Below are 14,991 nucleotides of genomic sequence, written 5' to 3' on the forward strand. Positions count from 1 at the left end.
TGGCACAATAAATCCTGTCACATTGAGTCATTTAGGTAGTCAATGGTGGCATAGTGACCGCGCAATCTGCATTGGTTGATCTCATGACTCGTACTGAGTGCCAATGGGACAAGCATGGATCAGATCCACCCCATCCATCAGGCATAGCATCACATTTTCACCATGGGTCCTAACTATCAGTTTAATAAAATATTAGGTGGGTCACATCATATGGCAAAATGTAAAATCATGCTTAAAACTTCTAAATTCACGTGGTGTGATCCACATGACTCTTGGAATGTCCTTATTATTATTATTATTTTTTAAAAGAATCCGTTAATCCTTGTGTAGCACATTAAATGAGTGGATTGGATGGAATATTAAAACTATAATGGACGGCACACACTATAAACAATTTTAATTGTGGGACTTCCTACCTCAACTCTTTCCCATGGTTTAGCCTACTTGAGCGTTGAATCAGCCTGAATTTTGTGCCCTATCCAAACACAGGTGGGGGTCCTTCATGGATGGGCGCCACGTGAAAGTTATGCATGCACGGTTCTGCCTAGCTAGCCACGCAAGTGTTTTGGCAGGGAACACACCAGTGGAAAGCTCTTGAGCTTGGGTTGCTTTGACTGGTGCATTGTAATGAATTTAACGTCTTTAAAATCTACAAAGCCCATCAGGTAGACCACATCTTATTTGGCTTTGATACTAAAATTCAAGTTGATTCAACACTCAGGTGGACTGCACGGTAGAAAATTATGAAAATGAAAACTTCTAAATTCTTGTAATATGACCTACATAAGTCATGAAATAGTGTGTTTTTTTAGTAGTTCTTTAATTTGATATGACAATTCACATCATATGAATAGATTGGATGGCATGTAAACACCAAGGTGGGCCTGGCACAAAACTATTGTAAGCATTACATCTCAACTGTTCCCTATGGTGTGGCCTAATGGTGATTTGAATGATCATGATTTTTGAGTTCAATGGTTAGCATAATACAGACACCTAAACTGGGCGTTACAATCCCACTGAGTATACTAAAAACCTGTTAGTGCTCGATTTGCAGTTCTTGTCATATGACAGGAATCGCAAATCAAGCACTAACAATTATGTACACGAGTGGATCTGAGTCGAACTAGGCTCAACCCGGCCCGGCTCGGTCACCAGCCACACCCAACCCGAACACATGTCCAGCCCGAACCCGGCCCGGTCAACAATTAGGCGAGTTCGGGCCACTTTCGAACCCTACAACAAGTTCATGAGAAGGGCTTTGGCAGGTAATCCGCGTCCCATTACAAGGCCCTCGAGTATTCATTTTTGTATTTGGATGAATTTAGGCCGTTCAAGTTATATGTCCGTGAGGTGGATGAGTTACTGTCACTTCAAAGATGAGCGGTGAACTATCCCAGAAGGGTAAAGGGGAAAGGGATAGGTAGGATTTTGAAATACACACACACACACACACACACACACACACACCACTTGACCGAGTCGGGCCGGGTTGGGCCGAACTGGGACCTATCCGAACTCGGCCCGAACTCAGTTTCGGGTTGAAGAAAATGGCCCGTCCCGACCCGTACTCAGTTCCGGGTCGGGCCGAGTCGAGCGAGTAAACCGGTCTAGCCCGGTTCGTGTACAACCCTACTAACAAAGAGCTCATTTAGTCATATAGTCATACGTAAAATTGCTACCAAAACTACTAAGTTCAAAAGCTGTAGCCAGCCTGACTTAATTTTTAAGCTTATTGTTGTAATTTTGTCCTCATCGTGATGAATTAGACCTGATTAACGTGTTTGATAAAGTTACACACCATAGGAGCTGAACACACAACTGCGGTTGGCATCCCATCTCCATTACTCTACGTTATATGGCCCATCTGAGCTATGGATCTAGTTGGTTTTGGAATCAGGAAATGATATCACAGAAGCTGATAGATGGGTGGATTTTACATATAAAACATGATGGGTCCACATGCTCATGCATGTTTACGCACTACTTAAAATAGGCGTGTGCATGATTCCAGGCACACCACAACACATATGGGTGTCAATGGGCCGGGCTCCGGCCTGGAAAATTAGAATTCTGATTAGGCCCGGCACAAAATTGCCCAAAATATGGGCCGAGACATACCCAGGCCCAGCCCATTGATAGCCCTACCAAGACAGCCGTACCAATACCATTCCTTCCCGAGGAATGTTTTAGGGTTTCGGCATTTAAAGGAAATGAGCTCTTGATTGATCAAGCCTCAGCATAACTCAGAGGCTATGAGACTTAATTAGCCATTTTCCAACAGCCCCTCATGTTTGGTTTTCAAGAAATAATAATTTTTGACCACTCAATCTCAGCCATCCCATTTGTGGCTTTGCAAGTTTTAGCCATCCGTTTGAAGGTTGTCCTAAAAATCTATTCACTGCAGGAACCATCATAGGTGGGAAGGAGTTCTATTTGGGGTAGGTCATCAAAACTTAAAGGTTAGCATCACATCTCCCATTGTTCCCTGTGGTGTGGCGCATCTGAGTAGTGGATCAATTAGAATTTTGGGTCCATGATGTAATATAGAGTGATGCACTTGATGGATGGATTGGATGACACCCACACAACATGGCGGGGCCCACACAGCTGGGGTATTGACACTCGCTTAGAACAGGTGGTGTAGAGGATTTTTGGTCTTCTATAAACGGGGCTTTATCGATGACCATTGGTAGGTGGGTCCATGTCTCGCATAGTAGCATGGACCAACCGTGATGATAGGATGTAAAGGAATGGTTGGATTCGTTCCAGGCCCAGAAAAGCCCAAGCTACTTACTTTTGGGCCCAATACATTTTCAGGCTCATCATCAAGGCCTGAAATTCAGTCACATGCCCAGCATGTGATTGTTCAGAACGGACCTGAAATTCAACTCGGACGCAAGCGAGCAGTATGTTACAAACCCTTTGGGGAGGAATTGCTATACGTGTACAAAATCAGAGCCGTTCGCCAGGTGGACTCTACCATTAACATCCGCACGCACAAAAATCAGACTTGCCTGTTCATCAGGTGAGGTAGAGAGGCAGCCTCCCCAACCACCAACCACTAGCAGCACAGCTCTTATAACAAGCATACAAAAACGCAGCCCAAATGATGTTTCTTAGCACATGACTTTATTCAACGTAGATCGTGGTTCTAAAAGGTGGGCCACACATGTTAAACAGGCCATTGAAAAAAAAAAAAAAAAAAAGACAGAAAAAGAACAAAGAAAAAATCAAATAGCTAACGTTTCATAACCAACAAATCATTCACCAATCTATCAAAGCTAATGTAAGAAGACCCTCCAACTTCAACAGCTTCTCTAGCTTTCTCCTTCCATTTCATTGCATTCTTTCTCATCTCCTTCCCTTTCTGTCCTTCCATCAATTCCTTAACGGCACCCTCTACTTTCTCTCTCTTCACATCACCATCAATCTCCATTCCATTCCCCCAAACGGTGCATGCGAAGCGACAATTCATCTGTTGATCCCCAAAGAAAGGCCAACACAGCATCGGAACACCGCTATGAATGCTCTCCAACGTAGAATTCCATCCATTGTGTGTTAGAAACCCACCCACTGAAGGATGATCCAGCACTTGCTTCTGTGCACACCAACTCGCAATCAAACCCCTTCCTTTTGTTTCCTCCAGGAACTCTGCCTCCAAAATAGCTGATCCCCCCGATACAAGATTGGGCCGTACGACCCAGATGAATGGATGGTTGCTGTTCACCAGCCCCCATGCGAACTCTTTCAACTGTTCTGGTGTTACAGTCATAACGCTACCGAAATTCACATAGACGACTGTAGCATCACCTCTCTTGTCTAACCACTCTATACATTCCCTCTCTTCTTTCCATAGATTCGACTTAATGGAATTCAATTTGGGGTTTGGAATCTGATCACAGAGTGCGAATAAAGGACCTATAGCATAAGGTGGTTGCAGCTTAAACTTATGCTTGGCGGCATCAATTATCTCATAATCCAATTCTTCAAATGTATGGAGAATGATTGCTGAAGCCTTCAATGAAGTCTGAACCGCCTGTCTGGAGAAGTCGAGGAAGAAATCGTTGGGGTCCGCCGTTCTGACGAAAGTTGGAAGATCCTTAAGACGGATGCCCGGCATTGCTGGTATCCAGTCGATGGGAGTTTCCAGATATCCATTCGCTGAACAATTGGCATCTATGGGTAATAATTTAAAACAAGTGGCGTTAAGATTATCTAACAGTCAGGCTGAGAATTTGGAAACGTAACGGGAATGGTTGTTGTGAAATAGAAGAAAATAGACGAGAAAGGAATGCATAAACTGTTGGAATATTTGGTTGAATAGAATAAACTATTTAAAGTTAAGAACTAAAAAGAAAATAAATAAATAAATTTGAAATAGAAAACTTATATATTTGATTCGAGGTGTGACTGAGTAACTCGGCTTGAAATCAAATTTACTCCCTTGGACATCGTCGCAAGTGCAACAGGTTTCCAAAGCAATCGACTTCCAGAATACAACGACTATGACCCAGTCCCAGCAGTGCAGTCACTGTACGCTGGCTCGAACTACTTTTTAATTCGAAAGTACTAAGTTGACTCAACGACAAACTCAACAATCAAAACTTGTAAATCAGAAGACGCTGGAATAGAACCAAACAGGTATGACCAGCGAAATAGTTATATCTCTTTAGTTTAAAATGAAAAGGTGCAAGTGCGAGTACACTCTCGCAAATAAAGTCTCGCGAGTACCCATACATACACATTCACGTGAGTACACCCGCACCCACGTCGTGCAGTCTTGTCCTGCGCGCACATGGACTCGGCTTGGCACGGCTCGGTATGTGCGTGTGTGGTCGATGGCATAAATTAGAGTTATTGGCATAGCCCTCCACAGGACCAAATTCAAGTGCCCTCTGAATGAGGCTCAAGTTCCAAGGCAAAAATCCTATCTTATGTATAAGACGTTTTTCTTTATAAAATCCAATAGGGGACAAATCCACAACTTAAAAGCACAAAAAATTTAAATGTGGAAAAAAACCAAAATAATTGAAATTTCATTTTTAATATAAATTTTGAAACAAAATACAACATAAGCTAGTAAAAAAAATATAAAAATAAATAAAATGCAGATGTTCGGGAATTGCTGCAGGTTCCTAGGTCTGGGTCAGGGGGAATCCTACTATGGTACTCTGTCTCTGGCTTAGTAGATGTTCTACATTTTGGGGCTGCTAGAGAGAAAGTAATGGCTTTTTGCAATGTTGGTGGCAGCTGGAGTGATGTAGAGCGGGTCGCAGACAATTACATGGCCAAGATGGATCAGAAAAGGCCCGGTCGACGACAGAAGTGATCCAGACCATCGAACCTTAAATCGGGCGTATCTTGCAATCCGGAATGAGTTATCTGACGTAAAATATATGATTTTGGGGTAGAACGAGCTACTGAAGCCAACCAACCCCGCTACGCCGGGTTGCGCAGCCCGGAATTGCAAAACCCCTGGATTGACGGTCGTTTCCCTGTTTTAATTTCGTTTTTACTATAAATAGTAAGTTTTAGTTTGATTATAACTCTTCATCCGTCGGGCTTTAGGAGTTGTGCCCAACGTGAAAAGAGCTTAGAATAATTAGGAGAACGGTTTGGTGAAGCCAAATAGGACACTTACTATTTTTGGCCGAAAACCTTGCGCACTAGTAGACATCACGACCGTCTATAAATAGTAAGTTTACTATTTATAGTAAGTCGCGGATTCTAAGAGTTTGAGTTGTAGTTTGCTTCTAATTTCTTTCCCATTGCTTGGTAGCCCTATTTAAAGGGTTGTGAACTCGTTTTAATTCATCAATTAATCAATTTCGAATTTATTAGAATTTATTTCTATTTTCTGCTTTCTTTTCCTCGTGGATTCGAGAAGTCTCTGTGAGGAGTCCAGAGAAGCTCCGTGGATTCGGAGTAGTTATCCTCATCACGTTCATCCCTGCGTCAATTGGTATCAGAGCGAGGATTTCCCTCGGGCCGATGGCAAACAACGAAGGTATGAATCAAAATCCTGTGGACGGTGATCCAGGGATTCGTTATCTTTCGGAAAGAATGGAAGCTTTCCACCGGAGAGTCAGTTGACCATGCAAGGGCTGCAGACAACTCTCAACCATCTTGCGAATGCGGTGCTCCACCACCCATGGTGGCTCCACCACCCATGGTTGCTGTACGACACAATCCCGATTTTCGTAGAGCACTACCAGTGGCAAACCGTAGGGCTACACCAGATGATTCAAGTTCTAGCGACGAGGACCTTAATGAGGGTTTTGCTCGACGACCAATCCATGGAGGTGATCATCTAGATCGTGCTGAAAGAGACTATCGAGGTAAGGCTGAACTTCCTAGTTTTAATGGTTTATTACGTATAGAAGATTTTCTCGATTGGCTAGCCGAAGTAGAGAGATATTTTGATTATATGGACGTGCCAGATCATAAAAGGGTAAAATTGGTAGCGTTTAAATTAAAATTTGGTGCTTCTGCATGGTGAGAACAATTACAACTCTCACGAGCCCACCAGAACAAGGCGCTCATCTCATCATGGCCACAGATGAGACGTCTTCTTCGATCACGATTTCTCTCTAATGATTATGAGTAGATATTATTCCAGCAATATCAAAATTGTAGACAAGGAAATTCAACCGTCACAGATTACACTGAAGAATTCCAACGGTTGGCTACATGAAACGATTTGTCAGAATCTGAGTCACAAAAGGTGGCACGATTTATAAGTGGGTTGCGACCGACAATTCAAGATAGAGTTCAGATGTACCCAGTCGGGGCCGTGGATAAAGCAGTTCAATTAGCAGGTAGGGCAGAAATACAACTTGCAAGAGCTCCTGCTCATCCATATCCTTCAACTTGACCCCCTATGACAGGTCCCATGCAGGATCCAGTGCTGCCACGAGAAAAAGATCCAGTACCTCAACTTCCTATAACCGCAAACCATAATACGGGGAGCGGCTCATCCAGACCTCAGCGTGCAGCACCCACAACAGCGGATCCTAGTAGGATTTCAAATCCTTATGCTCGGCCAAGGTCGAACAATTGTTACCGCTGTGGTCAACTAGGTCACTTATCAAACACTTGTCCTCAACGTCCCGCAGCGCACTTGACTATAAACGAAGGGGGCACTGAAGATGAGGCTGCAGAAGAAGACCATCACTTTGATGACCATGAACAAACCACTGAAGAAATAGTAGGTGGCGATGAAGTGACGGGCGATGATCGGTGCACCGTCATCCACAACGACACAACATATTTCGTACTCGGTGCACCGTCAACGGAAAGGTCTGTAATGTGATCATAGATAGTGGTAGTAGCAAAAACATCGTCTCAAGAGTAATGGTGGACAAGTTGCGGCTACCAACGATGAAACATCATTCCCCATACTCTATTGGCTGGATAAAAAAGGTGAATGAGACCAAGGTAACTGAACAATGCACTATCTCGTTTTCAATTGGCAAAAATTATAAGGATCAAATACTTTGTGACGTGGTCGATATGGAAGCTTGTCATATGTTACTCGGTCGACCCTGGCAGTCGGACCGTGATGCGACCCATCGGGGACGAGATAATGTCTACGTATTCGTCAAGGATAGTCGAAAAATAATCCTTGCCCCTATGGCACCAGAGAACCACCCTGAAGCCTCTAAAGTGGAGGGGAGTTCCCTCTTGACCATTCGGGATTTTTTGGAAGAATCCAAGGAAACCGACGAGGTATACGCTGTAGTAGTGAAGGGCGAGGAAGAGGAACCCTCAAACATCCCTCCAAGTTTAAGACTGTTGCTAAACGAATTCAAAGAAGTCTGGCCTGAGGATTTACCTGATGGATTGCCCCCCATGAGGGACATCCAACATCACATAGACCTCGTCCCTGGGGCTAGCTTGCCCAATCGCCCTCATTATCGGATGAGTCCGAAGGAGTGCGAGATACTTCAGGGGCAAGTGGAGGAATTGATCCGTAAGGGTCTCTTGAGAGAGAGCATGAGCCCATGTGCCGTACCAGCATTATTAACGCCAAAAAAAGAAGCTGGTGCATGTGTGTCGACAGCCGAGCAATCAACAAAATTACCATCAAATATCGGTTTCCAATACCACGGTTGGACGACATGCTTGATATGTTAGAAGGGGCCAAGGTGTTCTCTAAACTAGATCTAAGGAGCGGGTACCATCAGATTCGTATTCGACTCGGTGATGAGTGGAAAACGGCATTCAAGACCAAGGAAGGGTTGTATGAGTGGCTGGTCATGCCCTTCGGCCTATCAAACGCACCAAGTACTTTTATGCGTTTAATGAATCAAGTTCTAAAACCGTTCACTGGCCGATTTGTGGTAGTATATTTTGATGACATATTGATATATAGCCAGGATGAGGCGGAGCACAGGAAACATCTCAGGCAGGTGCTACAAGTCCTACAACTTAACAAGTTGTACCTCAACTTGAAGAAGTGTAGTTTTTTAACTGACAGCCTATTGTTTCTAGGATTTGTTGTAACGTCCACAGGCATTCGTGTGGACGATGAAAAGGTGCGAGCTATTAGGGAATGGCCGATCCCAACAAACATTCATGAGGTGAGGAGTTTTCATGGGTTGGCGACTTTCTATCGTCGATTTGTGCGAGATTTTAGCACCATAGTCGCGCCTATAACAGATTGCATGAAAAAAGGACCGTTCCAGTGGACCGATAAAGCTGATAAGAGCTTTCATGAGATCAAGCATCGTTTGTCTACAACACCGGTCTTGGTGCTTCCTAATTTCGACAAATTGTTTGAGGTTGAGTGTGACGCTTCATACGTCGGAATTGGAGGAGTATTATCACAGGAAGGCAGGCCGGTAGCCTTCTACAGCGAGAAGCTCAGCGAAGCCCGAAAGAAGTGGTCAACTTATGAGCTTGAGTTGTACGCAGTTGTTCAGGCACTGCGACATTGGCGGCATTATCTGATTCAAAGAGAGTTTGTTTTGTACACTGACCATCAAGCATTAAAATTTATTAATAGTCAGACTAACGTGAATCGTGTGCATGCTAGATGGGTTGCGTTTTTACAGGAATTCACGTTCGTTCTGAAGCACAAGTCAGGGCAGCAGAACAAGGTGGCTGATGCACTTAGCCGTCGTGCATCACTACTAGTTACAATGAGCAACGAGGTAGTCGGCTTCGACTGTCTCAAGCTGTATGCTGAGGATGAGGACTTCAAAGATTCTTGGATGAAGTGTCAAGACGGTCACCCCAGTGACCTTCATATACAGGACGATTTTCTCTTCAAAGGGAATCGATTGTGCATCCCCCAAAGTTCTCTGAGGGAGCAGATTATTCAGGAGCTACATGGAGGTGGCCTTGGTGGACACCTGGGGCGAGACAAGACGCGAGCTCTTGTGGAAGAGCGGTATTACTGGCCGCAGTTAGTACGTGATGTGGGAAAAGCCGTACAACGTTGTCATGTTTGTCAGACCTCCAAGGGGCAGTCTCAGAATACGGGCCTCTACACCCCGTTACCTGTTCCTGACGGTCCTTGGGAGGATTTATCAATGGACTTCGTGCTTGGTCTCCCACGAACACAACGTGGCATGGATTCGGTGTTCGTGGTGGTAGATCGTTTCTCTAAGATGGCACACTTTATCCCATGCAAGAAGACCCTCGATGCAACACACGTGGCGAATTTATTTTTCAGGGAGGTCGTACGGCTACACGGGGTCCCCAAGACCATTACTTCCGATCGTGACACGAAGTTCATTAGCCACTTTTGGCGGACTTTATGGAATCGATTCGATACACAACTTCAATTCAGCAGTGCTTACCACCCACAGACTGATGGGCAGACCGAAGTTGTGAATCGCACGTTGGGAAACCTCCTTCGCTGTATTTCTGAAGCAGTGGGACTTGGCCTTGTCTCAAGCAGAGTTTGCATTCAACAACATGGTGAACCGCTCAACAGGGAGATCACCATTCCAGATTATATACGGACGAGTGCCTCGCCACACACTTGACTTGGTCCCTCTGCCCAAGCACCCAGGCACGAGCATTGCAGCAGAACATATGGCAGACAAGATCATGGGCATCCATGCAGAAGTGCAGACCAAGCTAAATGCCTCGAACGAAAAGTACAAGGAACAAGCGGACAAGCATCGGCGACAAAAAGTGTTCGAGGTGGGCGACCGCGTTATGGTCCATCTGCGCAAAGAGAGATTTCTGACGGGGATGTACAACAAGTTGAAAAATAAGAAGATTGGACCCGTCCCAATTATTTGAAAGATCAATGATAACACTTATGTTGTTGATCTTCTAGATGACATGGCGTTCTCACAGACTTTCAACGTTGCGGACCTAACCAATATCATGAACAAGAGCAGGATGAGAACTCGAGGACAAGTTCTTTTGAAGTAGAGGAGATTGATGTAGAGTGGGTCGCAGACAGTTTTATGACCAAGATGGATCAAAAAAGGCCCAGTCAACGACAGAAGTGATCCGGACCGTCGGACCTTAGATCGGGCATATCTCACAATCCGGAATGAGTTATTGAGCGTAAAATATATGATTTTGGGGTAAAAAGAGCTACTTTAGCCAACCAACCCAGCTATGTTAAGTTGCGCAAGCCGGATTTACGAAATACCCCTAGATCAACGATCGTTTCCTTGTTTTAATTTCGTTCTTACTATAAATAGTAGGTTTTAGTTTGATTATAGCTCTTCATCCGTCGGGCTTTAGGAGTTGCGCCCAATGTGAAAAAAGCTTAGAATAATTAGGAGAACGGTTTGGTGAAGCCAAATAGGACACTTACTATTTTTGGCCGAAAACCTTGCGCACTAGTAGACATCACGACCGTCTATAAATAGTAAGTTTACTATTTATAGTAAGTCGTGGATTCTAAGAGTTTGAGTTGTAGTTTGCTTCTAATTTCTTTCCCATTGCTTGGTAGCCCTATTTAAAGGGTTGTGAACTCGTTTTAATTCATCAATTAATCAATTTCGAATTTATTAGAATTTATTTCTATTTTCTGCTTTCTTTTCCTCGTGGATTCGAGAAGTCTCTGTGAGGAGTCCAGAGAAGCTCCGTGGATTCGGGGTAGTTATCCTCATCACGTTCATCCCTGCGTCATGGAGTTACGGGTCTTCGGCGTCTAGTGGTGTTTCTTGTTTTCCCAGCCTTCTCTGTTCTCTCCTCACATGCTATGCTGTGTCGTGCAGCTCTGAATTTCGATGTGGATTTTTATGAGCTGCAGGAAGTCATTATTATTATTATTATTGTATTTTATTTCATGGGGCCATTTGATATATATATATATATATCATTTAGATTTTGATGTTGGGTATACGATAGGTAAGGCACCCCTTCCTGGGGTGCTTTTCAAACCTGATGTAAATTTTAAACTGAATGATAACAAAGTTACGGATGAGTGTATTATCATTTTTTTCAAAACAATAAAAAAATTTATAAAAAAAGAATGTAACATAAATAAATCTATTGACATTAAAAGGATTGGAATTGATATAATGGGCCAAGTGTATGTAACCTTCCCACGAACCTATATAGTTGCATTACGACTCATCGGCTTAACATTTTTATTTGCACAGACAATCCTACACTATCGGTCAGGATTAGCATTTTACCCATGGCCCATGCCCCAAGTTTTAAGGGATGGATTGAACTGTATGAATGTCATGTGTACATCAGGTGTGTGCAAGAGTATGATGCAACATAAGCCCACCACACATGCATGCGTGGTAGAGAGGCGTAAGACGATTTTCCTGCTTTTTTTCATCTTTTGCTGTATACTGATTCGCCGCCTCAGTCGGCGATGCATTATTCAATGCATTACACTGTCACACGGTGCAACGACCCCAATTTTGCTGCTGGACGAAAACAGAGGATCCGTATTCGACAAAGCTCCGTCCAACTTTAGTAAGGTCTGACATATTGTACATGTGGGTCCCACCTGATAGTCTAGATCATTCTATTGTAAAAATGCAGTTTTGAATGTGCATGTACCAAGTCCAAAGTGCACAATTACACTATAGGCATAATGTTCACGGCCTGAGCATACGCACTGGAAATAATCCGAACATCTCAACCACCAATACTCTAAGTAAGAATATCACAATTTTTTATTTAAAAATTTTAACATCATTTTTATGAGAAAACAAAAATTTCAAAATATTTTTTATTGTAAAAAACCAAAATTTCAACACCATCCGATTTGGCCCCATGCAGATGGCTAGGATCATCTGAGAGGGAATGTTTGAAGGAATGACAGGACAGGATCAGCCTGCGCTTGGACCCGGCCCGACAAGAGAGCCAGAGCTTGGTCCAAGAGCAGCCCCACTCACGTTTTGATCAGGCGTTTAGATCGGGTGGATTAGCCTTTGTTTTGATCAATTTGTACAAGTTGGGTCCTTGGTTCAACAATCCAGATCATTGGTAGTTTGGGCCCATGTTTTGATGGGTTATTATCCTAAGCAGGACAATCCTATCCTTTCAATTTATATCCTGCAACTTCAAAGTGTAAACATATGGTTACAGGATCTTCCAGTCCTGGGAACTTGGGGCATGGTCATCCACGGTGGGACAAAACAAACTAATGGTCTGGATCACTTACACATCACTCTACTGGCACGGACTGAAAAAATCGTGTATATCCTGTGTAGAGGAAATCACAATAATATCCTGTTTGGGAGTTTGGAAAATAATTGGAATTTTGATCGCACTGGCCTCGTTGGTTGGTCAAATTCCTAAAAGAGGTTTCACCGTCCAAATACTCTGAGAGTGACCTTCTAACAAGCTTTTGAAAATTCGGACCAAAATCCCAAAATAATTTCCAAAAAGGTAAGTTTTTCTTGACTGGAGGATCGCTCACTGGGCTCAAACATTTTTCAAGAATACGTTTTTATAATACGAAGTTATAAAATTTTATTTATTTTTCCCTCTCCAAATTCTTTATTTCTTTTGACAAACAACTTCGAAAGAAAAAGTGACTCCTCTTTTTTTATTTTTCAAGTTCCCAAACAAGCCCAAAAGAGATAGGGATATGAAAATGGTACCTTTGAAGAATCCTCGTTGTAAGACCTCATCAATATGGAAGAATCCCATGAAACTGCTACCAGCTATGGGCCAAAATGCAACATCAGGGATCCCAAACTCGTCTCCGATTGGCTGAGCAACACTCATGAATGCATCTCTCATCATGCAACTCACTGGTGGGCCACCCTGAGTGTCCCCATTGATTCTCCTTATAAGTTCCCTTAGAGGAGCCAAACCGTGTTTGGATATTGACTTGGTGGATTCTATAGGGTCTGGGGCTTCATTGGCATCCTCAGGTTGTGGTAGGCCATCAGGGATGGCCTTAAAACAGAACCCTTCAATCTCAACTGTTGGATCAATGGCGCCGGTCCGGATGAGTTGTTGATAGTTCAATTCGGTGTGGACGAAGGTGATGTGGAAGCCTCTTGAGTGGAGTAGCTTAGCAAGGTGCATCATGGCTCTGATATGGCCTTGGGCAGGACATGGGATGCAGATTGCGTGTGGCTTTTGCATCTTCTTGGAATCCATTTCTTTCTTATCGCTTTCGAAGAAATAATGTTGCTGAGACCACGGATTTATAGTGAGTAGGGCTGCAACTTCGAGTTCGGGTAAACCCGATCTGATTGACCAAAATGGAGTTCGGGTCTGGTTGGCTTCGGGTTGGGAATTGCCAGGGTTGAGCAAATTTGGGTCCGGTTACCCTAGGTGGGGTGGGGTTGGGTGAGTGTAGAGGAATTTGGGTTGGGTAGCTTCGATTCGAATTTGGATCAGGTCAAATATTGGTTTAGGAACTCTTGAAGTCGGGTTGATCCTCTACCCTACCCAATCTACTCAAGTTGCACCCTTGGAAAAAAGAAGCATGGTCATGAGACTTGGATGAGTCTGGTGCGGATATTCGAGTCAACTTGGACATTTTAATTAGTCAAATTAGTCAGATTATATATATTTCAATATTTCCTTTAATATCTTTTTTTGGCTTGTAATTATCTGCAATTAATTGCCTTACGTCCCTTAGCTAATTTATTAATTTTTAAGTCTCGTTTTTATGTAGCGTTTTCTTTTCCTCCTCCATGGAGTGCTTACATTCCTTCCTCCATGGATACTCTCCACTTGATAGCACTCATAGATTCACATGCTCGTTGTTATGAACAAGGCTTGCAATACTCTTCTGTTATACAAGTATAAGATAATATAATTCTTGATTTAGATATAAGATTTTGTAGCTATCTTTGAGTGACCTTTATTACTTTGAGTTTTAACAATTAGTATTTCATGAAAGGTAATTTCTCCACACGTGGCATGAAGGTATGCATGGGCTTGTGGGGCGAAAAGTATGGCACTTTACTTTATTAGTGAGACTATGGTTCTTATGGTTGGAAAGTGACGTAGGGATGAACGTGATGAGGTTGATCACCGTCTTCCTCAAGGATAACTACTCCGAATCCACGTAGCTTCTCTGGACTCCTCATAGAGACTTCTCGAATCAATAAGGAAAGAAAGCAAGAAGAATACAAATAAATTCTAATAAATTAGTAATTTGATAGATGAATGAAATAAACGAGTTCACAACCCTTTAAATAGGGATACCAAGCAATGAGAGAGAAATTAGAAGCAAACGACAACTAGAACTCCTAGAATTCACAACTTAATATAAATAGTAAACTTATTATTTATAGACAGTCATGATGTCCACTAGTGTGTAAGGTTTTCAGCCAAAAATAGTAAGTGTCCTATTTGGCTTCACCAAACTATTCTCCTAATTATTCTAAGCTCTTTTCATGTTGGGCGCAACTCCTAAAGCCCAACAGATGAAGAGTTATAATCAAACTAAAACTTACTATTTATAGTAAAAATGAAATTAAAATAAGGAAACGACCGTTGATCTGGGGGTATTTCATCAAACTTTTTAATGAAAGAAAACTCTTCTATAGATCTAGTACGTACCATACACATGAAATAATTTGT

General features: G+C 42.9%; 1 protein-coding gene across 2 annotated transcripts; it reads right to left on the reverse strand.

Annotated features, from left to right (window-relative positions):
- Positions 1-3,110: 3,110 nt before the first annotated feature.
- Positions 3,111-13,584, reverse strand: LOC131233917 (7-deoxyloganetin glucosyltransferase-like). Of its 2 annotated transcripts, none has more exons than XM_058230783.1 (2): positions 13,047-13,584; positions 3,111-4,125 (listed from the first exon to the last, which is right to left on the reverse strand). In XM_058230783.1, the coding sequence occupies exons 1-2, from the start codon at positions 13,552-13,554 to the stop codon at positions 3,242-3,244; spliced, it is 1,392 nt and encodes a 463-aa protein (XP_058086766.1). In that variant the 5' UTR covers positions 13,555-13,584; the 3' UTR covers positions 3,111-3,241. The 2 variants fall into 2 exon arrangements, with proteins under 2 accessions (XP_058086766.1, XP_058086756.1); XM_058230773.1 differs by having other exon boundaries at positions 3,111-4,179.
- Positions 13,585-14,991: the final 1,407 nt, after the last annotated feature.

Source organism: Magnolia sinica, chromosome 2 (assembly GCF_029962835.1).
Source record: "Magnolia sinica isolate HGM2019 chromosome 2, MsV1, whole genome shotgun sequence".
NCBI classification, from domain to species: Eukaryota; Viridiplantae; Streptophyta; class Magnoliopsida; order Magnoliales; family Magnoliaceae; genus Magnolia; species Magnolia sinica.